General features: G+C 46.5%; 1 protein-coding gene across 2 annotated transcripts in view; it reads right to left on the reverse strand.

Annotated features, from left to right (window-relative positions):
• The window catches only part of INO80D (INO80 complex subunit D), a 227,190-nt gene that overhangs the window by 19,861 nt on the left and 180,986 nt on the right, over positions 1-26,343 (reverse strand). For both annotated transcript variants that reach the window (XM_069615563.1, XM_069615562.1), the window contains exons 9-10: positions 25,888-26,105; positions 1,373-1,518 (exon numbers count right to left, since the gene is read on the reverse strand). In XM_069615563.1, coding sequence (XP_069471664.1) covers positions 1,373-1,518; positions 25,888-26,105 — 364 coding nt within the window. The remainder of the gene's footprint in view (positions 1-1,372; positions 1,519-25,887; positions 26,106-26,343) is intronic.

Here is a 26,343-nt window from a genome sequence, read left to right on the forward strand (position 1 = left end):
GATAGATGGAGAGAGAGAGAAAGAAAGAGAGAGAGAAAGAAAGAGAGAGAGAAAGAAAGAGAGAGAAAGAAAGAGAGAGAAAGAAAGAGAGAAAGAAAGAGAGAGAGAGAGAGAGAAAGAGAGAGAGAGAGAGAGAGAGAGAGAGAGAGAGAGAGAGAGAGAGAGAGAGAGAGAGAGAGAGAGAGAGAGAGAGAGAGAGAGAGAGAGAGAGAGATTTGATTGGCTAGTTGGAATTTCGGCTCTTACCTGCTTTTTCAATAAGAGGAGGACCTCTGCCCAGTTCCAGAAAGTATCCTGTCCAGCTGCAAGACATGTAAGGAGACCGTGGACCCATTGGAAGGAGGCCTGGCCACCAACTTCTGCTGCTGTCCAGGAAGAGTAGAGTGCTTACCCGAGCCCCTGTGTCCCCTTTAAAAGTTTGGTAACTTTTGAAACATGTTCTAACAATTTGGCTTTGCCATTCCTTGCTCGTGCAAGCATTCTGAAAGCGGGGGACACTTATTAGCTAGGTTAACTTGTCCTCTACCCTTTGGAACTCTTCATTTGACCCAAGAAGCCCTCCACTAACATTTGTCATCTCACAAAACTGTGTGGGACTTTGATGAACTTTTTGGCACAAGTCCCATACATCTCAGGGGTGGACTTTTAAAGTTAGTGTTGTATCTCTGTGGACCTGTAATGCTGTATACTAATACTTGCCTTCCTTTGCAAGGGTTTGTCATTTATTTTGCCCTACTCCAGTGATTGTATATATGCATCTTGTATTTAGTCTTGTGTTGTATGGCCATAAATAAATGTTTTCATAACGGTCAGTCCAAGTGTGTTCCTTGACTTTTCACTGTGTGCATTCATCGAGAACCCCTTACCACGCTCACCCCTCCTGAGACTTAGCCTTGACCAATCGCTTTGCTATCTTGAACTAGTATGGCTACAGCTCCCAGAGTTGTACCAGCCACTAAAGTAGGTTGGCCTTATATACATCTGTCCACCAGTCCAGAGTATAGAAATTCAGTCCTAAAAGCAGGTTTGTAACCATTGGCACTATAATCTTCCATGTAGCCGGCTTCAGTCTGATAGAACATATAGTTAACTGGTCACACAGAGAGAAACAGGGTTCTCTCCAACTAATTGTGATACACATTTGTTGTGGCAGAGACACAGTAACAGAGATATACAACTTTTTCTCACCAGACTAAAGCTGTTCTAGTAAGAGTCAACAAGCAGACTGACCCTTATGTGTTCAACGAGCACTCCCACCAATCTATCGTATTTAGCTAACACTCTTATCAGGGCTCTCCTGCATCACCCTGTGCAGTACTACCACACAACTGCCAACTAGCTGAACCCTTATTTTAAAAGGGTAGTATAATACCTTCAAAGAAGTCAAAGTCTTGTAGGTCATCAGGGATCCGCGGCAGCACATCAGAGAAGTCCTCATGGTTCAATTCCAGGTCATGTGGAATGTCAGCAATGTCATCATGCAGTTCATCTGTACTCAGCTCTGGTGTAGATGGGCTCCTGTAGATAGAAAGCAATGCTGGTTCTTAGATTATTTCTCTCTAGGAGATCAATGAAGTGCACCTAGCTAGCCAGAAAGGATAATACCAATAACATAATATGGGGCTTTGGTTACTTTTCCCCCCTTTTTCATTCAAATGACCTTTACTTTGTAAAACAATACAAAATAAATCACAATATTTCAAGACTCAAACAGAACAAGAAAATTAATTGTACAATTGTACCTTATTTTAGATTAATCACCTGTGAGACTTCCCTGCAGTTGGAGTGTCGGTATGGCCCAAGGTTTAGTTTTATAAAGTCCCTTTGGGTGGACATTAAAAAAACTGTCCTAACACTATCAACCAACTCAAACCATACACACAATAAAGTGATTCAATTCTTAGACAATGATAAAGTTCATATTCAATAAATTGGCAAGTTTGATTGAAATCATTCTAAACATGATCAAATTATATAAACCTACGATTATCCTTAGTTAAAATATAGCCTTTCCATTTATCTTAATAAACCCAGTGCTTAGAGGTATACGGGATTGAAGGACACACTTTATTTATCTTAGCAAAGCAGTCCATTAAAACAATGGTCTCCCTTATATTCCGAATGAAAGCCCATTTCTTGACCTAAGCAGGGATACCAGAAGGGTGCCCAGAAAAAGGTTAAAACTGCAGTTTAATACAAAGTAAAGTGGGGAACACTTGCAACTGGATCATGCCCAACCAGAAAACACACAGTTCACTTGATGTTTTTCCTCTTACAAGAATATGCCAAAAGCTGATAAAGGTACCATCACATCATGGACCCTGATCAACAGACAAGATCACGCCCGCTTATGGATCAAAGAAGGAACAAGTTACTTACCTGTAACTGTTGTTCTCCAGCATGGGTCTGGCATGGATTCACATGCTCATGAATATTCCCCGTCGTCAGGCTGGGAATCCTCGGTAAAGAAAAAACCAGTATCAGTTTCGTTTCTGATCTGTCTTTCGTAGTAGTAACCAATCACTGGTCTCTGCGTCATACTGATCACAGCCAATTACTGCCCTCTACCTAAGCACCGCCTCTGGCAGCCATCTTCAGATTTGGAAGCACATGAAGTGGCAGTATGACCAAGTGAAGAGCCGCAGAGGGGTAGGCGGGAGGGTTCGCATGTGAATCCATGCCAGACCGATGCTGGAGAACAACAGTTACAGGTAAGTAACTTGTTCCTTCTCCAGCATGGGGTCTGGCATGGATTCACATGCTCATGAATAAAGAATACATAGCAGTACACACATGCACAACCACGGGAGGTGGCAAAGGCTCAACATTAAGCATTACATCAAACTCAACATTAAGCATCTTACCTCCTCACCAGGCTCACCTCTGGCGAACAGGTTGCGCAGCACTGCTTGGCCGACCCTGGACTCCTCCCTGGAATCCCGATCGACGCAGTAGAATTTCGTGAAGGTGTGCGTCGACCTCCACGTAGCAGCCCTGCATATGTCCAGCAGGGGCACACCAGAAAGGAACGCCGTGGTAGCTGCGATCGCTCTGGTGGAATGGGCTCTCGGACGGCCAGGCAGCGGTCGGTTTGCCAACCGATGACAGTACATGATACAGCCGGAGAGCCATCTGGAAATGGAAGCCTTCGAAAGAGCCTTCCCCTGATTGACAGGTCCAAAGTTCACAAAGAGTTGTGAAGTCTTCCGAAAACACTTTGTGCGGTCCACGTAGAACTTCAGCGCTCTAGCCACATCCAGCGAGTGCAAAGTCCTCTCAGCCGGCGACGAAGGCGACGGGAAGAACACAGGCAACACCAAGGGTTCGTTGAGATGGAAGTCCGACGGTACCTTGGGCATGAAGGAGGGGTGCGTCCTGAGCACTACCCTCGTGTCGTGAAAAGTCAAGTACGGGGCCTTGCAGGAAAGGGCCTGGATCTCTCCCACCCGTCGTGCGGAGGTGATGGCCACAAGAAACGCTGTTTTCCACGACAGAAACTTCAACGGGGCCGAGTGCAGAGGCTCGAACGGAGGTCCCATGAGCTTAGTCAGCACCACGTTGAGCTCCCACGCCGGGGCCGGAGCCTTCACCGGCGGGAACGATCTGAACAGTCCCTTCATAAACTCTTTCACCAGACGATGAGACCACAAGGACGTCCGCCCCGTGGTTCTGGTGTATCGGGAGATCGCAGCAAGATGAATCTTGATGGACGCGTGTGCCAGTCCAGCTTTGGCCAGCGTCAGCAGGTACGGCAGTACCTGGGGAGCCGTAATCCGTAGAGGGTTAATCTTCTGTGCGTGGCACCAGACAGAGAACCTCTTCCATTTGTGTCCGTAGCATTTAAGAGTCGAGGACGCCCTGGCCTTTGCAAGAACCTCTCTGCAGTCGGCCGGTATGTCGTATCCTCCAAACTCTAGCGCTGCAGGAGCCAGGCCTGCAAGTTCAGCGATCTCGGATCGTGGTGGAGGATGGCGCCTCCTTCCCTGGAGAGTAGATCCGCGTCCACCGGCAGCTTGATTGGCGGAGACGTTGACAAGTCCAGAAGGTCCGGGAACCATATCTGCCTCGGCCACGCAGGTGCGACGAGGATCATCCTGCACCATGACCGCTTGAGCTGGTTGACGAGCCGGATTAGAAGTGGCAAAGGAGGGAACTCGTAAAGGAACAGGCCCTCCCAGGGGAACGAGAAAGCATCGCCCATGCTCCTCGCCTGGGGAAACCTGCTGGCGAACCTCCGGCACTTGGAGTTCGTCGCCGTCGCGAACAGGTCGATCTGGGGTGTGCCCCACCGTCGGAAGAGGCGATCCACTAGATCCTGCCGTAGTTCCCACTCATGGCACAAGCGCAGCTCCCTGCTGAGTGAGTCGGCGATGGTGTTTTTTATCCCTGCCAGATGAAACGGCACCAGAAACATCCTTTGGGCGACGGCCCAATGCCACAGGTCCTGCGCTTCCTTGGACAGTGCTGGGGACCTGGTTCGCCCTGTTTCCTGATGTAAAACATGGTGGTGGTGTTGTCGGTGAAGATCCTCACCACGTTGCCCTTGAGGGACGGAAGGAAGGACCTGAGGGCCCAGAACACTGCACGGAGCTCCAGGACGTTGATATGGAGGGACTTCTCCGTCGGGAGCCAGAGGCCTCTCGCGTGCAGATTTTCGGTGTGCGCTCTCCACCCTTCCAGGGAGGCAGCCGTGGTCACTGTCTCCTGGTGGTCTGGGGTCCGGAAGTCCATGCCCGCCGTCAGATGTGCGCGGGTGCCCCACCACCGGACCGCTCGGCGGAAACTCTCGTCAAGTGTGATCCTCTCCTCGAAGCCGCCCGTCGTTTGGATCCAGCGCGCGTCCAGGAACTCCTGCAACGGGCGCATCCGGAGCCTGCACATGGGAATGAGGTAGATGCAAGAAGACATCATTCCGAGAAGGGACTTGATGGACCTCACCTTGGCTGCGTCGGAAACCAACATCCGCTGTACCTTGCCCAGGATGGACCTGGTCCTTTCCTCCGACGGGGAGGCCAGAAGGGACACTGTGTCGAGCTTCGCTCCCAGAAACAGTGCGTTTTGCGCGGGTACCAGGTGGGACTTGGCGTAGTTCACGGAGAATCCCAGGTCCGTGAGAAGTTGGACGGTCCTTGCCCTGTGCTCCACAGCAAGCTCCCTCGTCTTGGCTCGGATGAGCCAGTCGTCCAGGTAGGGGTAGACGTGGATCCCCTCGCGGCGCAGCTGCGCCGCCACCGGTGCAAGGCACTTGGTAAATACCCTGGGTGCCGACCGTAGTCCGAAGGGGAGGGCCTTGAACTGGTAGTGACGCCCTTGGACCACAAACCTGAGGAATTTTCGGTGCCCCTTTAGGATGGGAATATGGAAGTAGGCATCCTCCAAATCCAACGACGACAGGAAGTCTCCTTCCTCCAGCTGACTCAGGACGTGCTGGAGGGTGACCATCCGGAACTTCTGCGCCTTGATGAACTTGTTCAGACGTCGCAGGTCTAGGATGGGGCGCCATCCTCCTGTCTTCTTCTTCACGAGGAAGTATCTCGAGTAAACTCCGGAGCCCCGAAGCCTCTTTGGGACGAGTTCGATGGTGCCCTTCCTGAGCAACGCCTTTACCTCCAGGAGAAGCTGAGGGACGTGAAGCTCTTTCCTGGCCACGGGGGGGGACGCGTGGGCTCCTTCTTTGAAACTCGAGCGCGTGGCCCCGGGCTAAGGCGTCCAGCACCCAACGGTCGGTGGAGATGGACTCCCACACGCTGACGAAGCTCGCCAGCCGGCCTCCCACCGGGGTGCTTCGGTGGGGGCCCGACCCCACGGCCAGTTCAATCCTGTTTCGACGAGGCTTTGCCGCCTTGACCTCCTTGGCGACGACGGCGGGGTCCGCCAGACTTGCCTCGTCCTCTGTAGGCCTCCTGAGACGACGAGCAGGCCGCTTGACGGTAGGTAGAGAAACTGACGCCGGAACCTTTGGAGGCGCCCTTGCCTCCGCTGCTCCGAAAGGGCGTCCGTCGTTGCTGTAGAACCCCAAGGGCCTGGGCCGTCTCAGTGTCCGCTTTAATGGCCTGAAGGGAATCGTCCACTGTTTTCCCAAACAGGTTGTTCCCATCGAACGGCATGTCCAGGACTCTGGTCTGTACGTCTTGACGGAAGTCCGTAGCCTTGAGCCATCCACGCCACCTAAGGCACACGCCGTTGCCCAACTGGCGAAACCCAGTGTCGGCGATGTCCGTCGCAATAGTGATGGCGTGGTCCGACGCCACCTCACCTTCCTGTAAGATCTCCAGGGCATCCGCCCTCTTGTCGTCCGGTAGGAAGTCCAGCAGGGGAGCCAGTTTGTACCATAGCTCCCTGTCGTAGCGGGCCACGATAGCCAAGGCGTTGGCCGCTTTAATCGTCGTCGCTGCAGACGAGATGACCCTGCATCCCATAGCGTCCAATTTCTTTCCCTCACCGTCCGGTGGAGAAGTCGATGTGGAGGCCGCACCCCCCCGCTTTCTTCCTGGCCGCCGCGGAGACGACGGAGTCCGGGGTAGGCTGCGCCCGGAGGCACAGGGGGGCCGCGTCCGGGACCCGGTACTTCTTCTCGTACCGGTCTCTTCTAGCTGGCGTCGGGGAAGGGTTCTTGAGGAGGGCGAGGCCCTCATCCCAGATGTCGTCCAGTAGAGGCACTGCGAGGACCGTCTTCCTCTTGGCCTCGCGCCGTTGATAAAGGAATCCTTCCTTTTTCTTCTCGTCAGGGCAGAGTTGGAAAAGCTCGGATGCCCTGGCGATCATGGAGTGGAACGATCCAATCTCGTCGGGCGGAGAAGCCCTGGTGGGAGGTGACGACGGGAGATCCTCGTCGTATATCTCGTCGTCCGTACCCGTCGCTGCCGTGTCAGTCCCCGTATCATCCCCTCGGGTGGACGGGGAGGAGGGCTGGACGGGTCGCGACGGCTGAAAAGGAGGTGGAGGGTGAATCCTTCTTTTCTTGGGCGGGGGAACACCAGAAGGTGCCGGTTCAGGATCCCCCGACGATTGCTCCGTCGGCAACGGTAGTCTCGTCCTTATCTCTGAGCATAAGGACTGTATAGCCAACAAAATGGCCACCGAGTTGTCTTGCGGCGCTGGCAGAGGGGAATCCGACGGGCGATCAGGGGCCCCGTCGGCACCCTCGACGCTGTCGTCCTCACCTGCGAAGGGATCCATCCCGACGGGCCGGTCTTCATCCACGCCAAGGCCGTGGCTTAAGACCTCGATCAGCTCTTCCTCTGAAGCCGAATCTACGAAGACGCCCTGCCCCCCCTTTTTCTTCCCCGCCGGGGATTTCACGGGGGTCCTATCGATGGGCACAAAAGAGGACTCCCTCCGAGGTGGCAGGGAGACTCTGAGCCCCGAGGTCGCCACCACTGGTGTAGCCTCCACAGGCTGAGCCAGGGCCGCCGCGACAGTATCGATAGAGGGCTTGGCCGGATGGATTAAGGCCTTCACCACCTCAGGTGCGCTCACCGCCTTATCCTTGAGGGGGGGGGGACACTGCCTCGCTCCCCCTCCGATGGGGCCTTCGAGCTCGACCGGGGCCTCTCCAGGATCTTCGCCGGGTGCTCGCTCTTCCTCTTACCCGACCCAGAGCGTTGGCTCGTGGCTGAAGGTGCCGGGGAGGGTGCGCCCTGCCTGGCGCCCGTAGAGCCCAACCGTTCGGCGCTCCCGGTGCCAGCGGAGTCGCGGTGCTTGGCCTTGTGTTGGACCCCCGTCGCCGGGGCGTCCTCAAAGGTCTTAGAAGACCGCTCGGATTTCTTCCTCTTCTTCTTGCCTGACGGGCTCTTACCTTCCAGCCAGTTGGCGAGGCGTTGGTGGCGGTCCTTCATGGTCTGCTCCGACATATTGCCGCAAAACGCACAGTCCTTCTCCACGTGCGTCTTGTCCTCATGTCCTCCTTAAAGACGTTCTGCAGCTGGCATCCAGGGCAGACCCTGAACAGCTTTCCGGGCGTCGAGCTTCCCTTCTCCTGGGCCATGTCCGGGCCTGAGAAGCTTCTGGAGTCCTCCAAAACGTAGCTCGACGAAATCTTCACCCTTGAGGGGCGCAGACGAATCCGACACGGGTCCCCGTTGATCGGATGGAGAGTCGGTGGAGCTTGAGGCTCTTTTGACCGGAAAAAACGAAGTTTTGAGAAAAAAAACGTGAAAAATTAGCACTAACGCTCGAGAGCAATAGCACGAGGATCCCAACACATGAACGTGCGGTAAAAATCTGAAGATGGCTGCCAGAGGCGGTGCTTAGGTAGAGGGCAGTCATTGGCTGTGGTCAGTATGACGCAGAGACCAGTGATTGGTTACTACTACGAAAGACAGATCAGAAACGAAACTGATACTGGTTTTTTCTTTACCGAGGATTCACAGCCTGACGACGGGGGATATTCATGAGCATGTGAATCCATGCCAGACACCATGCTGGAGAAGCCATATTCTCGCTCTTTATTGATCATTGCACATAATCAACCAAAAGGAAGATAAAAGTAGGAATCAGACTAAACTTCAACCTAACTCTTTTTCCTCGATTCATCTTAGCTGAACCCTTTCTTCCTTCCACCCTACTCTCTTTGGGTCAAAGCAAAAACATACATGTCAGGACAACATCCGGTCAACAGTTGGACAAGTTCAATGGTCTCCTTTCACAATTTACATGATTTTGTGATGTCCCTCCTCCAACCAAGAGCAAAAGAGCAGCTGGGACTTCTTGGAATAGCTATTGCATACTGGGTTTTCCGGTCACATTTTTTTACGGGGAACTTTAAGCAGACTTTAACACCTCCCTTTGTTAGGGTACAGATTTCTACGCTCTGTCCCTTCTTCCTACTCATCTTCTAGTCTTGGTCCTTCTCAACAGAAACAAACACTTGTTTCCCTACTTACCATGGGTTCAGCTCCTTCTGATCAGGGTCTAACCCTTATCCTCTGACCTGGGTGATACATGCCCTCTTGTTCCTTCTGGTTCTCGATAGCTATCACTTCTCTAGTGCTGGATGCTTCCTCCTGCTACCAACCCCTGGCGGTTTCCCCCCTGCCACCTGACACTTCTCTCCTATCACTGCCCGATTTCGGCTTCCTCCATCCACCTGGTCTCTCCCTCCAACCATCTTCTGAGGTGTCTTCTACCCCTCTTCCCCCCAGTCTCCTCTGCTTCTTTCTCTATCGCCTTCTTATTTCTCCCACTTTGTTAGGCAAGATTGTATGCAGTAGCCTTTGGGTGCACTACAACAACCCTGACCTCCTGGCAACAGGAACCCAGCCTTTGGTATAAGTCTGTACTACACAGGTTGGTAGCGTGTTGAGCAGCCAGGCTTATCAAGAGGGGTCAATGTGAGCAGTAGGGGAGTTGCATTGAGATTCACATTGACAAGTATTCAAATAAACTCTTACACACAAGGTTTCTTGATTAACCAATTATTAATTTATTTAACAATCAGTTTGAGTAAGCCTTCTTCAGAAGGGGCAATATAATAGCGACACACAAATACACTCCAAAATACACACTCTTAGTTTCTCTAAATCAGTAAGTGCCCATTTGGGATGGCACACAGACACTCCCTACACCCACAGGTGACTTAAATAGCTAGGACACTGGACATTAATATATCACTGTTGCATTTAGAGCAATACTTACGAGTTTGTCAAAGAGAAAGGTTATTAGAATAAAACAAGAGATCTCACAAATATTCTGAAGCAGGCAAGTACGTTTGGTAACCCCCAATGCAAAGTAAGTTAACCCCTTCCTGCAAGGAAGGCAAAACACTGTCAGAGGGAGGAATAGTCATTCAGGGAGCAAGGCTAAAGTCAATTGGGCAAAAGTCTAGGTGAGCGGAAGCAATTCTTGCAGGTAAGTAAAAGTCTTGCAATGTTTTAGAAGTCTTTGTAGAAAAGAAGAAATCAAAGCAGGGCAACAAGCTGATTAGGCTTGTGAGGTAAAGAAGCTGACAGAAACTCTACAGAAGCAACCAAGACAAGTCTCCAAGGCGGAAAAGTGAGGTTACCCAACAAGAGGTAAGTTCTCATAGACTTTACAGTACCTTTGGTTATAAGAAAAACGGTTCCAGCTGGCTTCTGTTCCTGTGCAGCTCTGCATATCCTGTGTTCCTGGAACTCAGTCGTGGGGACTAGAGGGAGGACATCTAGAGGACTCCTGCACTGCAACGGGACGTTTAGTGACAGAAAAGGACCAACTTCTATTCACTTGCACTTTGCAGTTTCAGCTCCTCGCGTCTCAGCAAATAGCACCGCTGCGGACTCTTGGCTGTTGAGATGGGCTTTCCTTGCATCTGGGGTCCAACACTCTGTTGAGGTGGCTCATGCTCGGTCAGTCCTGCTTCCTGGGAGTCCGGAGGATCATCCTGGAGCAATGCATACAAACTGGTGTTCCTCTCCCTGGATCTACGGTTTCCAGCAGCAACTGCACCAACTTCTAGAGGATGTCCAGGTGGCTTACTTTGGAGTTGATTGGTCCCACACACTAAAGGGGAGAAGTAGTCTTTGCAGGGCTTCTCTAGTCGAGGCTTATTCGGAGCTTCAGCACAGCAGCAGGGCTTCACCGTCCAGGAGTTACAGCAGGCGTCTCTTCCAAGTTCTTCTTCAGATTCCTTCGTCCAGTGGTCGACTCTGCTCTCCAAGTCAAAAAGCCTCCCCTTTTATGCAGGTTTCTCCCATACATTCCAGCCTAGTTGTCAGTCACCCAGCAGGGTGGCTGTCCTTGCACGACAGCCAGCCGGCCAATCACTTAAGAGTGCATTTCTGTCTCCTAGGAGACAAAGCACAGGGAGTTTCGGGCACCTCCCTCGCTTCCTGCCCCAGCCAGATACCCTGGAGCCAGAGGCGGGCTTCACTTGTGAATCCCGCCAAAGGCAAAACGAACAAAGGGACCAAACCTGGTTTGGCACACAGTAAATCTCAAGAAGGAACTTTCTACAAAGAAATAGCAAAAAAAAAAGAAGACCGGTGCCATTTTGACAAAAATGGCACCCTTGGGTGCTTTAGTGAAGCTGCGAACACAGCCCGCGGTAAATGCACACCATGGTAGTTAAAAGTAAACCACTGCCACCAGCCATTCATCGAGGAAAGGGTAACATGAAATTGTTAGATGAGAAACTAGATAAAGGGGATACTAAGTAACCCCTCCAGCACCCTAATGTAAGATAGTGTGGGATGGGTCTAGAAAGTTACAAATGTAAGTAAAGTCAATTTCACTTTACTGCTCTTGGAAACAGTAGTTTATCCAAAAGAAGGTATTTAAACCTTTGGGAAATCTAAAAGACTTCCCTGTGCCACTGCACTGAAGGTGCTGTGTGACACAATGTAAAAGATTATGCCTATGGAGTTTGTCAGATTCCACAACCAAAAGAAACAGAGTTAAAAAGCACATTAAAATACATGAGAGAGTGGAAAAAGGGGTCTCACTCTCTCCAGTCCTAAAATCCAGCAAAGTTGCTGGGCGCCTCCAAGGAAGAGAGAAATTAGCACATTTCTGAGAATTCTCCCTAACCCTCGTCCACCCCAGACTAAGGGACAGGAGGATTTAATCCCCCCCCCCTTGGATGAATCTCCTTACTCCAGCGGGTCATACTTTCTGGAGAGACCATCAGCATTTTGGGGATTACACCCTGACCTATGTTCTATGGTAAAATCAAACCCCTGTAGGCTGGTTGGCCATTTTAACAATTTAGGATGTCCCCCCTTCATCTACATTAACCATCTCAAAGGTTGGTTGTCTATTAGAATCACAAAAGTAGATCCATACAAGTATGGTCTAAACTTCTTCAAATACCACACAATGGCAAACATTCAGGTTCTATAGTTGCCCACCTTGTTTATGGGTCCTTCAGTTTTCTACTGATGAAGCAGATTGGGTGTTCTGTGCCTTTCTCATCCAGCTGACTCAGAACTGCACCTATACCTGTATTGGAAGCATCAGTTTGTACAATAAAGGATTGGTTGTAGTCAGGAGCTCTCAAGACTGGAGCTTGACAAATGACTTTCTTAATTCCTGCCTTAGTGCACTCCTCATTCCACCGGACCTTCTTGGGGAATTTGGGTGAAGAGATCACATTCAAGGGAGAAGATAGTCCCATAGTTCTTAATGAAGTTCCTATAGTAACCTATGAGACATACAAAGGCTCTCACTTGGGTTTGAGTAGTAGGGGTGGCCCAGTCTTGTACAGATTGTACCTTGCTAGGCAATGGTTTTATCTCACCTCTGCCTACCTCATGTCCAAGGTAGACTGTTAGGCAGAATTGCATGCAGTACCCTCTGGGACCACCACATACATGTAGGACTACAGGTTTAAGCAAAAACCAACCTTTGGTATATGTCTGTACTAGACAGTTTGTGGTAGTGAGCTGAGCAGACAGGCTTATCTCAAGAGGGAATGTGAGCAGTACAAGGAGGTTACACAGAGGTCTTACAATCACAGTGGTTCAAGTAGACACTTACACAAGGTTTCTGGGTAAAACACTTATTAACGTATTACACAATCATTTAGGAAACATTCACTAGAAGGAGGCAACTTATTATACACAAATATACTTCAATACCAAACCAATAGGTTTCTGAGTAAATTACGCTCCCCTGAAATAGGAGCAAAATGGCCTTTCAGTTACTTTAAATGGGAGTAAAAAGGCACAAGTTAATAAAATAGGACTGCGGGTTAGGGTGGGTTTCGTTTCTATAGATACTATTGTTTTTGATGTGTCTGTGAATTTGTATATAATTTTGTAAATATGTTATTGCTTTTTAAAAATGATGTCTTCTTTCTCTACATTGAAAATAAAGTTTCAAAAAAATATATATATGTAAAATAGACCACAAATACTTTCTTAGGCAGTGCAAATTGTTTCAGTTTACTAGTGGACTCCATTCAGTTCAATAGGCCTAGGCCAAAGTCAATGGAGTAGTGTCTTGGATAGGAAAGGGCATTTCTTGTAGTAAACGGTAAAGTCTTTACTAATGTTCTCAGAAGCAGTTTGTATGAAAAAGAATCATGTTGGGTCACAAGCTGATTAGGCCTGCAAGTTGGGAAAGTTTCACAAACTTGCGAGAGGTAAGTTCTCTCAATCTGGTTGGCACAGTACCTTAGTATGAAGAAAAAGATGCAGCTGAAGATGTTGGTTCCTGGCAGTTCCTGCAGATCTCACTGTTCCTGAGCCTCAGTTGTGGGGAGAAGAGTGAGGACGTCGGGGCACTGCACGGGGACGGGTCAAACAAGCTGGCAAGATGGAAGATCTTTGGTTCGAGTAGCTGTCATCAAGCACACAAGCTGGTGTCCTTCCCCTGGTTAATCCTAACCAGCTGCGAGAATGGTATCCAGGTGGCTTACGAGTTGATTGCTCCCACCAACTCAAAGGAAGAACTTAAAGGGGCTTCTCTGTCGAGATTAACTTGGCAATTCGGACCTGCAGCAGGGCTTCACTGGGCAAACCAACGGTCCAGGAGTTGCAGCAGCCGTCCTCTTCCAGCTCATCTTCGGTTCCTTCGTTCCAGTGGTCGACTGCTTTCCAGTGCAAGAGACTCGCCTTTTAAACAGTTTTCTCCCTTTCATTCCAGCCTAGCTGCCACTCACCCAGCAGGGTGGCTGTCCTTGCCGGACAGGTCAGCCAGCCAATCACACCAGAGTGCATTTGGGTATCCTAGGAGACTAAGCACAGGGAGTTTCAGGCACCTCCCGGACTTCCTGCCCTCCCAGACACTCGGACGGCAGAGCTGGTCTTCAGTCCTGAAGCCCGCCAAATGCATACGAACAAAGGGACCAAACCTGGTTTGGCACGTAGAGACAAACACTAGAAGGACCTTCCCAAAAAGAAACATTGAAAAAAGAAGACCGGGACCGGTTTAAACAAAGGGGCTTAAGGTGCCATCTTGAAAAACATGGCTGCTGCGATTTTTAGTTACCGTTTTTTCGCGGTCCGGAAAAAATCAAGGTAGTTCATTGTAAAACCACTGCCACTAGCCATTTCGATAGGAAAGGGTAGCATTTGACTGCTACATGAGTTTCTAGACATAGGGGGTAATAGGTAACCCCTGCAGCACTCTATAGGAAGATGGTGTATGCTGGGTCTAGGAATTTAAAAAGACTAGTAAAGTCAATTTAACTTTACATTCTCTGGGGAACAGTAGTTTATCCCAGAGAAGGTATTTAAACCTTTGGGAGGTCTAAAAAGACATCCCTGTGTCACTGCACTGAGGGTGCTGTGTAACAAACATGAAAGATGATGCCTGTGGAGTGATCTAAAACTCCATACTCAAAGAACACAAGAGTAGAACACACATCAAAATAAATGAAATGGTGGGAAAAAAGGCTCACACTCTTTCCAGGAAAGAAAATCAAGTCCTCAAAATCCTGCAAAGTTGCTGGGGGTCTCTAAGGTGAAGGCAATCAGCACATTTATGAGAATTCTCCATAACAGTGTGTAGTGGTCCCAAAGGGTACTGCATACAAACTCTGCCTAACACGTGAACAAGGAGGAGTTATATGCTTGGCAGGGTAGTACACCAAGCAGATACAATGCTAGATTGCGAGTCTGGGACCTGCTCCCATATGAGAGGCAAAAGCCTAACATAACGAATAGTAAGAGGGTCTGGGACCCTGTGAAAGAAAGGCAGTCAACGAGGGAACATTTGCTTGGCAGGAGAGTAAATCGAGCTGTACAGAATACTGCAAGTCTGGGACCTGCACCCACATGAGAGGTTAAGAATAAGAGGGTCAAGAACCCTGAAACTGAAAAGTACCAATTAAAATGAATCCTATGCTTGGTAGAGAAGTGTGTCAAGTTGGTGAGATAAAGTATTGTGAAACTGAAAAGTATATCCTTGTGAATTGACCAGTGACATTTACCTAACAGGATACGGGGCTCAAAGGTGCAAAAGGAAGGACATCAGAATACGTAGAAGTCTAGGGGAAAGTAGCACAGGCCAAGCCTGGAAATCCTGTATTTTTTAACATTGTTTATTTCATCACTTTTTACACAAGAGACTGGGAACTTTTCTGTTGGTTGGAAATAATATGAACATTTTACTTTGCAAATAGATCATCCTTGCAGTCATTTTCTTTTTTTTTGGAAAACCTTATTTATATTTTTAAATAAAATATGTCACAGAATCAACAATAGGTAACAATTCTCAAAGTCCAACCATCAATATTAAACATTTACAGAATTATCAATGAGTTAAATGAGCAATTCCTAAAAGATTATAAATGTCTAATGAGTACATTAACAAAAATATCAATACCCTACTGCTGTCAACCCTCTGTTCACAACTAGCAAATTTGTATAAGAACTAAAATCAATAAAATAAAGAGTTAAAATAACAATGAAAGAAGAAATAAAAGAGGAAAAATAAAAGGAAAAGGAGAAAAAATACACAAGACAAACCAAATACCCACACAAAACAAAAACACACACCCAGCATGTCTTATATTCATTTTACCCTGCATGAACATGCAAATATTAAACTTCATTCACCAAACTCGTTTCTATGAACCATACAAATCATTAAACGGCGACCAGATATCCAAATAAACCTCTTCCTGATTTCTTCTGTAATACATATATTTTTCAGAATCTGATAACAACTGCATATCATTAACCCAATCTTCCACCTGCAACTTTTTCCTAGTTTTCCACAATCTTAAGATTTGTTTCACTGCCACTATTAAAGCCTTATTAATCCAACATCTATACCTTTTAGCAGTCACACATCTTCCTCGATCTGTTAGAAGAATTGTAGACAAGGATGTTCTTGGAAAGCTTATAGACAATACTGTATCCAACCTATCAAACACATCTCCCCAAAAACTCAATCTCGAACAATTCCACAGCAAGTGAATTATAGTCCCTCTCTCCTTCCCACACCCCCAACATACCTCATTATCTAGGAGACCAAATCTATGCATATGCACAGGTGTCCAATACAGATCGCCTCGAATTTTCTGGTGTACGAGTCGCAAGTTTAAATCCAACTTGCTCCTATATGACCCACCTGTAGTATTTTCCCCCATTCATCTTCCGAAATCGTGCACTGTAACTCATTTTCCCACTTGTCCTTCAATCTATCCCATGACTTAATAGCAGTATCCTCTGCAGGCGTTAAATTGATACAAGTAGATACTCGCATGGAGATGATTTGAGCACTTTACATAAGGTTGGTTCAGTTTCCAGTGAACCCGACAACATTGTCATCCTTTGATGGAGAAGTATCTTAACCTCTTTATACTTAACTAGCTCCCTCTTTTCCAAACCAAACTTCCTCTGCAATTCCAAAAAGGAAACTACCCGCCCATCTTGTATAATGTCCTCTATCCTTAAAATTCCTTTAGCAATCCAGCTACTCCAATATAGAGTTTTGTTTTCCAGTTGAAGACCAGGATTTCCCCAAATTGAAGCCTTGGCATGTAAATAAATATTCTGGTCATCATCAGTCAACCATGAAATTAGAGTCATACATGTTGCTTTTATAGTTAGCAATCTAACTAGTTTTAAGGGGATTATTTCCATTGAGTAAATATTGTCCAGTTCTAATGGGCAAAATACCTTCCTCTCAATTGTAAGCAAAATTGGCTCATAACTAAAAATAAATCCGCTGTGGTACTTAACAAGATCTGGGAAGCCAAATCAATCCACCTTCCTGTATTTTACATAACATAATATAACCAGAAATTTGTGCTTTCTCCTTCTCACCAAATAGGAGCTTCTGAAAGGTATTATCAATCCTTTTTAATAGTTTCTTAGTGAAAGGCAAGGGAGGTTATTGGATTAAATATAACACTTTTGGCAATAAAGTCATTTTAATGGTGTTAACCTTAGCCCATATTCCCAGATTCAAGCTCTCCCATTTTCTGATATATCTAATTAGATCACTAATCAAAATGTCTACATTTAACCCAACAATTCCCTTCAAGTCCCTGGTGAGGTATAAGCCTAAATACTTAACTTTCAATTCCGAGCATTTACAGTTCACATCCTCCAAATCACCTCTCCTACATCTCTCTGAAAGTCGGAAAACCTAAGACTTTTCCCAATTTACCTTGTGACCGGAAAGTTTACCCACTCTTTCAAATGCTCTCTTCAGAGCACTACACCCCTCCCTTGAATTCGATAATACAAACATCATGTCATCAGCATATGACAATACTTTGATTTCTGTGTCCCCAAATGTAAGTCCCTTAATACCATTTTCCCTACGTATATACGCAATAAAGGCTTCTAATGCTAAGTTAAATAAAAACTGTGACAGCGGGCATCCCTGCCTTGTACCCTTCTCTAATTTAAATGAAGCAGATGCCTCATTGTTCACCCAAACTCTAGCTGTCGCATCATTATATAAACATCTTATAACTTGCAAAAACTGTAACCCAAATCATAACTTTTGCATTGTGAACTCCAAAAATGCCCAATTCACTCTGTCGAAAGCTTTCTCCCCGTCAATAAACACAAGCACCGTTTCCTGAATCACATCCTTTGGTAGTCCCAATGGTATTGGTAGAAATTACCCAAAAAAACAATTCGACCTATACAACAGGTCGGAAATGCATGACACCAAAGGTTCGAACACCAAAAGTTTGAAACTGGTGGCATGCATTTATTAGAAAAAAAAACACTGCAGCGGTGTCCCCCGGAGCACCCCGCTCACCATGCAATACAGTATGGTGAGTGGGTGTTGCGTGGAACACCCCTGAGGCACACCCGAAAAAAAACCAAAAAAACAAACAGGGGTTGTCTCCTGCAACACCCTGCTCCCTATACTAGAAAGTATAATGAGCAGGGATTGCAGCTGCCTGCTGCAAAAAAAAAAAGTGCCCAGCGACGCCCGTTCCCCAAAGTGAAAGGGAACTGGTGCAAGGTAAGTGGGGTGTGCGTGGGGGTGGAGGTGTGTTGGGGTGTTGGGGGGGTCTGTTGTGGGTGTGGGTTTTGTAGTGTTTTTAATAATATGTTTGCATGGGAAATGTACGAACATTTTGTGTTTGAGCATTTCTCATGCAAACTTTTCCGTCGCAGTAAAAGAAGCCGCGGTCGGATCACACAGATCCGCATCATGTCAACAAAACACCTGATATCGTCATCACAGGTCCCTCAAATTTAGCAAGGGTTCTGTCTCCAAATTGCATTGTATGATATTCAGACTGCATTGAAAGGCCTCTCTCCCACTATACAGGTCCCTCAAATCTAGTTGGGTTTTCGTGTCCAGATTGCATTGTATGATATTCAGATTGCATCGATAGGTCTCTCTCCCACTATACAGGTCTCTCCAGTTTTCCAGGGATTCTGTCCCCAAAATGCATTGTATGATGTTTAGATTGCATTGATAGACCTCTCTCCAAATATACAGGTCCTCAAATCTAGTTGGGTTTTCGTGTCCAGATTGCATTGTATGATATTCAAATTGCATTGATAGGCCTCTCCCCCAACATACAGGTCTCAAACTTAGTAGGGGTCCCTCCTCCAAACGGCATTTTATGATATTTAGATTGCATTGATAGGCCTCTCTCCCACTATACAGGTCTCTCAAATTGAGCAGGGGTTCTGTCCAAATTGCACTGTATGATATCGAGATTGCATTGATAGGCCTCTCTCCCATTATACAGGTCCCTCAAATTTAGCAGGGGTTCTGTCTCCAAATTGCATTGTAGGATACTTAGATTGCATTGATAGGCCTCTCTCCCAATATACAGGTATCTCCAGTTTACCTGGGGTTATGACCCCAAACTGCATTGTATGAGATTAGATTGCATTGATAGGCCTCTCTCCAAATATACAGGTCTCTCAAATCTAGTTGGGTTTGTGTCCAGATTACATTGTATGATATTTAGATTGCATGGATAGGCCTGTCCCCTCCAATCTGGCAGGGCTCTAAGTCCACATTGCATTAAGTGATAGCTAGTATGCTTCAATAGGCCTCTCTCCCACTATAGAGGTGTCTCACATTTAGCAGGGGTTCTATCTCCAAACTGCACTGTATGATATTTAGAATGCATAGCAAGTGCCACACTTGGAATCATGAAGATTAGCCTGCGCCACATCTAGATGGGTCTGTGGATGCTGGCATGTGTCACATATAGGTGGAATTGTTGAGATTAGCAAGTGCCACACTTAGAATCGTGAACATTACTACATGCATTGTATGAAGCTTAGATTGCATGGTTAAGCCTTTCAAATTTAGCAGGGGTTCTGTCTCCAAATTGCATTGTATGATGTTTAGATTGCACTGATAGGCCTCTCTCCGACTATACAGGTTGCTCAAATTTAGCAGGGGCTAAGTCTCCAAATTGCATTGTATGATGTTTAGATTGCACTGATGGGCCCGCAAATTTAGTCAGGATTCGGTCTCCAAATTGTACTGTATAATGTTTAGATTGCATGGTTAGGCCTCTCACATTTAGCAGGGGTTCTGTCCCCAAATTGCATTGTATGATGTTTAGATTGCACCGATAGGCCCCTCCCACTATATACAGGTCTCTCAAACCTAGCAGGGGTTCTGTCTCCAAACCGCGTTGTAGGATGTTTAGATTGCATGGTTAGGCCTCTCCCACAGTACAGATCTCTCAAATCTAGCAGGGGTTCTGTCTCTAAACTGCATTTTGTGATGTTTAGATTGCACTGATGGGACACTCTCCCACTATACAGGTCTCTCAAATAATCTAACTACGCTTAGTTCAATACTCTATCAATCCCGGAAACCCACCACAACCTAACTCAATTAAGGCCCATTCCAGCAGACCGTTAACACCCTAATCCCCCCCGACAGTGCACCCTTAGGAAACACCCACCGACAGAAATGCAACACTGAGCCAGAGAACACTGCAGCATATCCAGAGAAGGAAAAACCGAGGTCACTGTGACTGCACAACACAGTATAGAGGACCAACTACCCTACAACGCCTGCACTTTAAACTGGAAAATGGCATGACCCAGAAAAGGAAGCTGAGAAAGAGAACAAGATTGTGCAACAAGAGACGCGAACACACAACACCGACAGAACCCACAAGAAGCAGCCCCATTGGAAGGAAACACGCCTAACACAGCCATAAGCGGAACAAAATCTACAAGAGAAAAATCCTTATACCTCACACCTTACCTCGCAACAACCACGGTACACCGACACCCCAACACGGAAACCTCGAAACATGCAAAGAATTTCCCGAAACACGCGGGAAAAAGATGGCAGCACTCAACTAGAGAGTGGGAGGGCTCTGACCCCATTACCCCTTACATCACAAGAACAGAGGGGCAACATCGATTTCCACTACATCCCGCACAATACGGCAAATCACCGACAACCAGCAATGCTACCTCCCACCCAACAATCGGACTCCATGAAGAAACAACCGCTGATCTTCATCCGAGCAGCATCACAGCAGAAACACCAAGACTAGTCAGCCCGGTTATCAACTTATTGGACCGCTTCAATGAAGAAGCAGCCGTCACCGTTCTTCATCCTACCAACATAAATGCGGAAACACCACAAACAGACAAGTACAAACTTGAACAACAAATAACCTCAAAACAAATCACACCCAGAGAATCCACTGTAACCTAATAAACGCAAGGTCAATGTCCAAACACTCAACTGAAATATACGACCTCCTGTCAGGAGGCAGCATAGACATCCTATTTGCAACCGAAACATGGCTAGACGACAACTACAAGATCACCCTCAACAACTGCCTGCCTGAAGACTTCAAATGCATCCAAGCAAACAGGAACTCCAAAAGAGGGGGAGGGGCGAGGGTCTAGCGATCATCCACAAGGAACAACTGGCCATCAAAATTGAAGATTCACTAAACATCGATAAATGTGAATCCTTAATACTACGACTTTCAGTAAAGTCCAAAACTAACCTGAAATTCATACCGATATACAGACCACCAACCTACGATGCGACTTTCATAGACGCCTTCACGGAAGCAATCTCCATCCTAGCCATCAAGTACACTCATCTGATCATCCTCAGAGATTTCAATATCTGGTTCGACAAAGAAACTACAACCACACAAAAATCCCTAACTGCCCAACTAGCAGCCATGAACCTACAGCAACTGGTCAAAGGAGCAACCCACTCAGCAGGGCACACACTTGACGCAATCTTCGCCAACAAGGATCTCATCACCACGGCACCCCCAATTCAAATTCTCTGGAGCGACCACCTCATCATTCCATTCATAATCACAACGGCCACTCCAACAAAAAAGCAACAAGAAAAACTACCCATCATGATGAAAAGAAATTGGAGAACCATAAAAAACTCCAACCTAACCAAGCTCCTAGAACTCAGCAAACCACAAGCATCAACCATGGAAGAAGCAGACCTAGACAAAAGTTGCCCTACTTCATACCTGGATCACAACAACCCTAAACGACATCGCCAAAGAAAAGCCCTTCAGCCCATCACATAGGAAAACAACAGCAAAATGGTTCACCCCACTATTCAATGCCATGAAAAGAAAAAAACGAAAACTAGAATCTGAATGGAGGCCCAACAACACCACCGTAAACAAATTGAAATTCCTACAACAGATCCGCTCATATAAAAAGGAAATACAAAAGGCGAAGAGGAAACATTACGACAACCGAATCTTCAGAGCACCAAACGCTCAAAAAGAACTATTCGAAATCATAAACGAAATAAAAAACCCACCGGGCTGCAACAACACACCAACTCCATTGATTAAACTTTGCGAAGACCTCGGAGACCACTTCAAAAACAAAATAACCTCCATCCAACACACCATACAAAACAGACCAAGCGATCACAGCTCAAACCCCACAGACACAGACGAGGAACACGCAAACAAGCTACGAAACCTCCCAGAAATATCAGTTGAGGCTTTCTTCAAACTGGTAAACCAAAGCAACAAATCAGGCTCACCTGAAGACCCTTGCCCCCTGGACATATACAAAACAATTCTCAAACGAGGAACCCCCATGGAATACCATAAGAACCTCTTCAACCTCTCAATCTCAACAGGTATAGTACCAAATCAGCTTACATCAAGCCGCTACTCAAAGACAACAGGAAACGTAGAGGATTTATCCAACTACAGACCCATCTCCAACATACCCTACATAGCCAAACTGCTAGAAAGGTACGTCTACCAAATAACCCAAGAATTCTTAGAAGAGCATTGCCTACTAGACCAGGCACAAGTTGGTTTCAGACCTATGAGAGGAACAGAATCAGCTCTCCTCTCAATATGGGACGACCTAAAAACAAACGCAAACTCGGACAACAGTACCGCCCTGATTTTCCTTGATCTGTCTGCAGCTTTCGACACTGTCAACCACGCCATCCTCATAAAGAGACTTGAAGGACTAGGGATAACAGACACTGCCCTACTATGGATCAAATCCTTCCTAACAGAACAGAACAGAACAGAAACAGTATGGATGAAACCTTTTAAATCCCAACCTAGACACTCCACGTGTGGAGTACCACAAGGATCATGCTTCTCCCGGCTTCTATTCAACATCTACATGTACCTATTAATCAAACTCATCAAAAAACACGGCCTCACATGCTACAACTACGCCGACGATACTCAAATAATCTTCAACATACAAGACACCCGAGAAGAAAACACCACACTAGAGAAATGCCTTTGTGACATTCAACTGGATGAACCTCAACCATCTCAAAATCAACTCAGGCAAAACAGAGATAATGATTGTTTCAACAAAGGGAGGAGACATCAACTACATCCCCTGGCCAAGAGAGCTCGGCACCACACCAGAACCATCAACTGTAAAAAACCTAGAGGTCCTGATGGATAACAACCTCACTCTAGAGCCACAAGCAAACTAATCAAGAAATGTTTCTCTCTGCTGCGAGCAGCAAAAAGGACCCTACCGTTCCTTTCTTTGCCAACAAAACACTTACCATTATCGCTCTGATCATGTCCAGAGTAGACTATGCCAATAGCCTATACCTGGGCATGCCCGAACGACTTCTAAAAAAAAACTGCAAAGCATACAAAATGTAGCAGCCAGACTCCTCCTCACGCTACCCAGAAGAGAACACATCACACCCGCGCTAAAAATACTTCAGTGGCTACCACTAAAACAGCAAATAAAGTTCAAGTCCATGTGCATCAAGCACAGAGCAATACACAAACAAGGCGCAGAATTCCTAAACGACAAACTACGCCTACATCAACCGACTAGAACACTAAGATCAAGCACCGACATACGCCTGGAACCAAAACCCTACAACAGAAAAAAAACTCGGAGGATCCTCTTTCTCTCACCAGGCACCCAAAACCTGGCATGACCTACCTAAGAATATACAGAACACAACAAAACCACCTAAAAATCATGGCTCTTCACAGCGTAACCACAACAGAGAGGCACTAGAATGCCCAGACATTAAAACAACAATGAAAATAACTCCAACCTCGGCCACCCTCAAATTGGACAAACACTCAACCCAAAGAACCAACCACTCGACAGAGCATAAGATATCAAGGAAAATAGCCACTAAAGGAAGGCTCCAGAGACTGATCACATACTTAGACCCAGACAAAAGCCCTCAAGTCACTCAACCACTTCTACATACCGGACAAACCATATCCAGACCGGCAGACACACTTAGATAGAATTGTGAATATTAGCCTGCGTCGCATCTAGATAGGACTGTGAATGTTAGCATGCCCTCACTTGGGTGAAACCTGAATGTCAGCATGCCCACACTTAGATAGAGTTGTGAATATTGGCCTGCGTTGCGTCTGGATGGGACTTTGAGTGTTAGCATGGCCGTAACTATGCGAAACCTGAAGACTAGCATATGCCACACTTAGAATTGTGAACATTAGCCTGCGTCGCATCTAGATAGGATTGATTGAAGGATAACATGCCCGCGCCTAGATGAAACTTGAATATCAGCATGTGCCACACTTAGAATTGTGAACACCAGCCTGCGTAGCACCCGGATAAAATTGTGAATGTTAGCAGGCCCACATCTAGACAGATTTCTAAACATTAGCCTGCGCCGCATCTTGATGGTATTGTGAATGTTGGCATGCCCACAACTGGATGGAATTCTAAACATTGGCTGTGCCGCATCTAGATAGGATTGTGAAGTGCCAGACTTAGACAAAACTGTGAATGTCAGCATGCTAAAGGTCAGGTAACTTACTAACCAATATAAGCTCAAACTCTGCATACTTATCTCACTAAAAAAAAACTCACACAACCATCTCTCGCACAACAAGCCGCACGCACTTCACAATACTGCAACAACACAAACCAGAGCAACAGCACACGCGGACTGACACCGATCCAATTTCCGCACCAAAGCTCAGCACCTGGGGTATACAGAGTTGAAGCTGCCAACAGAACACCACTCCTCTCACTATCCTACTCCCTCTTCACCTTACTAACCCATCCCACCTTATCGTTTACAGATCCGCCTGGGGACCAATTCCGTTGGTGACGGTGCGCGGTACAAATACCTTTAACATTTAACATTCAACATTCCCGAATCTATGCCTCATAAATCCTAATTGTGCTTTGTGAATTAGGCCCTTCCAATACATTTATCCAGCCTATTAGCCAACACTTTAGAGAATATTTTAATATCCACGTTGAGTAAAGAGATGGGTCTATAATTACCACAGTTATTTTAAGTTATTAGTGCTAGAGACAGAGATTGGCTTTTGACACACGACAGAAATGGACCTTTTGGTCCCGACAATTTAACTAGTTTTCTTTGAGGCAAGGAAACCTTGCTTACTTCTGCAGTCTTACAATATATACAATTAGGGACATGGTACTGCTTTGGTCTGGTGCTCCCAGAGGAAGCTCCAGGCAGAAAAACCTACCTCTGCCATTGCTAACCAGAGACACTTTTTGTATTACAGAGCAGCTGAATGATACCAGGTTAATTCTAGATTAGTGGTCTGCAACCGATAGCTCGCCAGATGTTTTGGATGAAAACTCCCACCATCAGCTCTCGCCATGGTAATCAATGGTGAGGGATCATGGAAGTCTTAAACATCTGGAGACACGCAGTTGCAGACACCTAATGAGAGCTCTAGCAAAGAGCTTAAGCTCCAGCCTCGAAGACCAATAATGGATAAAGACAACCTTTGTTGTAACCTATTCTTTGAACAATTATGCAGTAAGTAAAACGCTAAAATGTGTGCAAATGCAGTCTTGGACAAAATATAAATGACCATGGGCTGGCACTATGCAAATGGGTGGTATACACCATTTAATTGCAGGCAGAGATACAAGCAGGCTATTTGTGCTACCCATTAATACATGGTCGCATTGTCATTGCAGCATGCCCTATACAAATGCAACCATTTTACGCTACCTTGGATCCCCATATTCATTATGAGATATGACGAAACTTGCAGAGCCAGAGGCAAAACTGCTGAGTTTTACACCACCATTAGCTGGCCTAACATCTTGCGTTTTATTTTTTAAATAGGAACTCACAGGTCCTGTGGCTTGCAGGGTGGGAAAATAGGCCACTGACTACTTGGTTGAAAGTTAGACAAATTCTCTACATTAAAAACCTTTCAATAAGAAGTCAATCGGTATGACAAAAGTTAGAGAGACATTTTTCAACACCATGTGCAGCTTTGGCAACAGGTAAAACTATTTTACATCAAAGTTTATACATTGCACACATCAACAATTAGCAGCAGCTTGTCCAATAACAGAACCAAACAGTAACACACAGAAGGGTATGATGGCTTTGGTGGGTACTTCAATGTTGCTATGAACACTAGCAAGGGCTATGGCAAGTATTGGTCCAATTGCCATTTTTGGTCCATGCAGGAATTTTTTTTTTTTTCTCTGAAACAAGACCAGCCATGGAGCCTTGCTCTGAATGCCTGGTAAATTTAACATTTAGTAGATGGATTGCACTAACCTTATGCGCGATAGGGCCACAGGCAGTGAGACACTGGATGGCATGCAGAGGTTACCCTGGGGCAGTGCTGGCGGGATAGGTTTCTGCGGACGGCAGGGCATTCTCCTCTTCTTCTTCTTATGTTTTTTTGTAAGTGCAGCAGGTTTTGTTTTCTTTCTGGGCTTCCGCTGTTTCTGGTGCTGCACTCTGCGGGAGCTGTCCCCCCTCAGAAAATTATCCTAGCAGAGAAAACAAAGACACTTGGAGCGAGGATTCTGATGGATGGGGTCAATGGCTTAGCACAATCTAGAATCAAATTATTGATTAACAATGAGTCATCCACAAAAGAAGATCTTGGAGAGACAGAACAAAATCCTGAACAGGCTACCTGCTATGCTTTGATATGGGATACATTACTCACCGTAATCATATTTCTGGTGCTTGCGTCTGCTTAGATTCACACGCTCTGCATAGTCT

Source organism: Ambystoma mexicanum, chromosome 9, assembly GCF_040938575.1.
Source record: "Ambystoma mexicanum isolate Mex_15411 chromosome 9, UKY_AmexF1_1, whole genome shotgun sequence".
Taxonomy (NCBI): Eukaryota; Metazoa; Chordata; class Amphibia; order Caudata; family Ambystomatidae; genus Ambystoma; species Ambystoma mexicanum.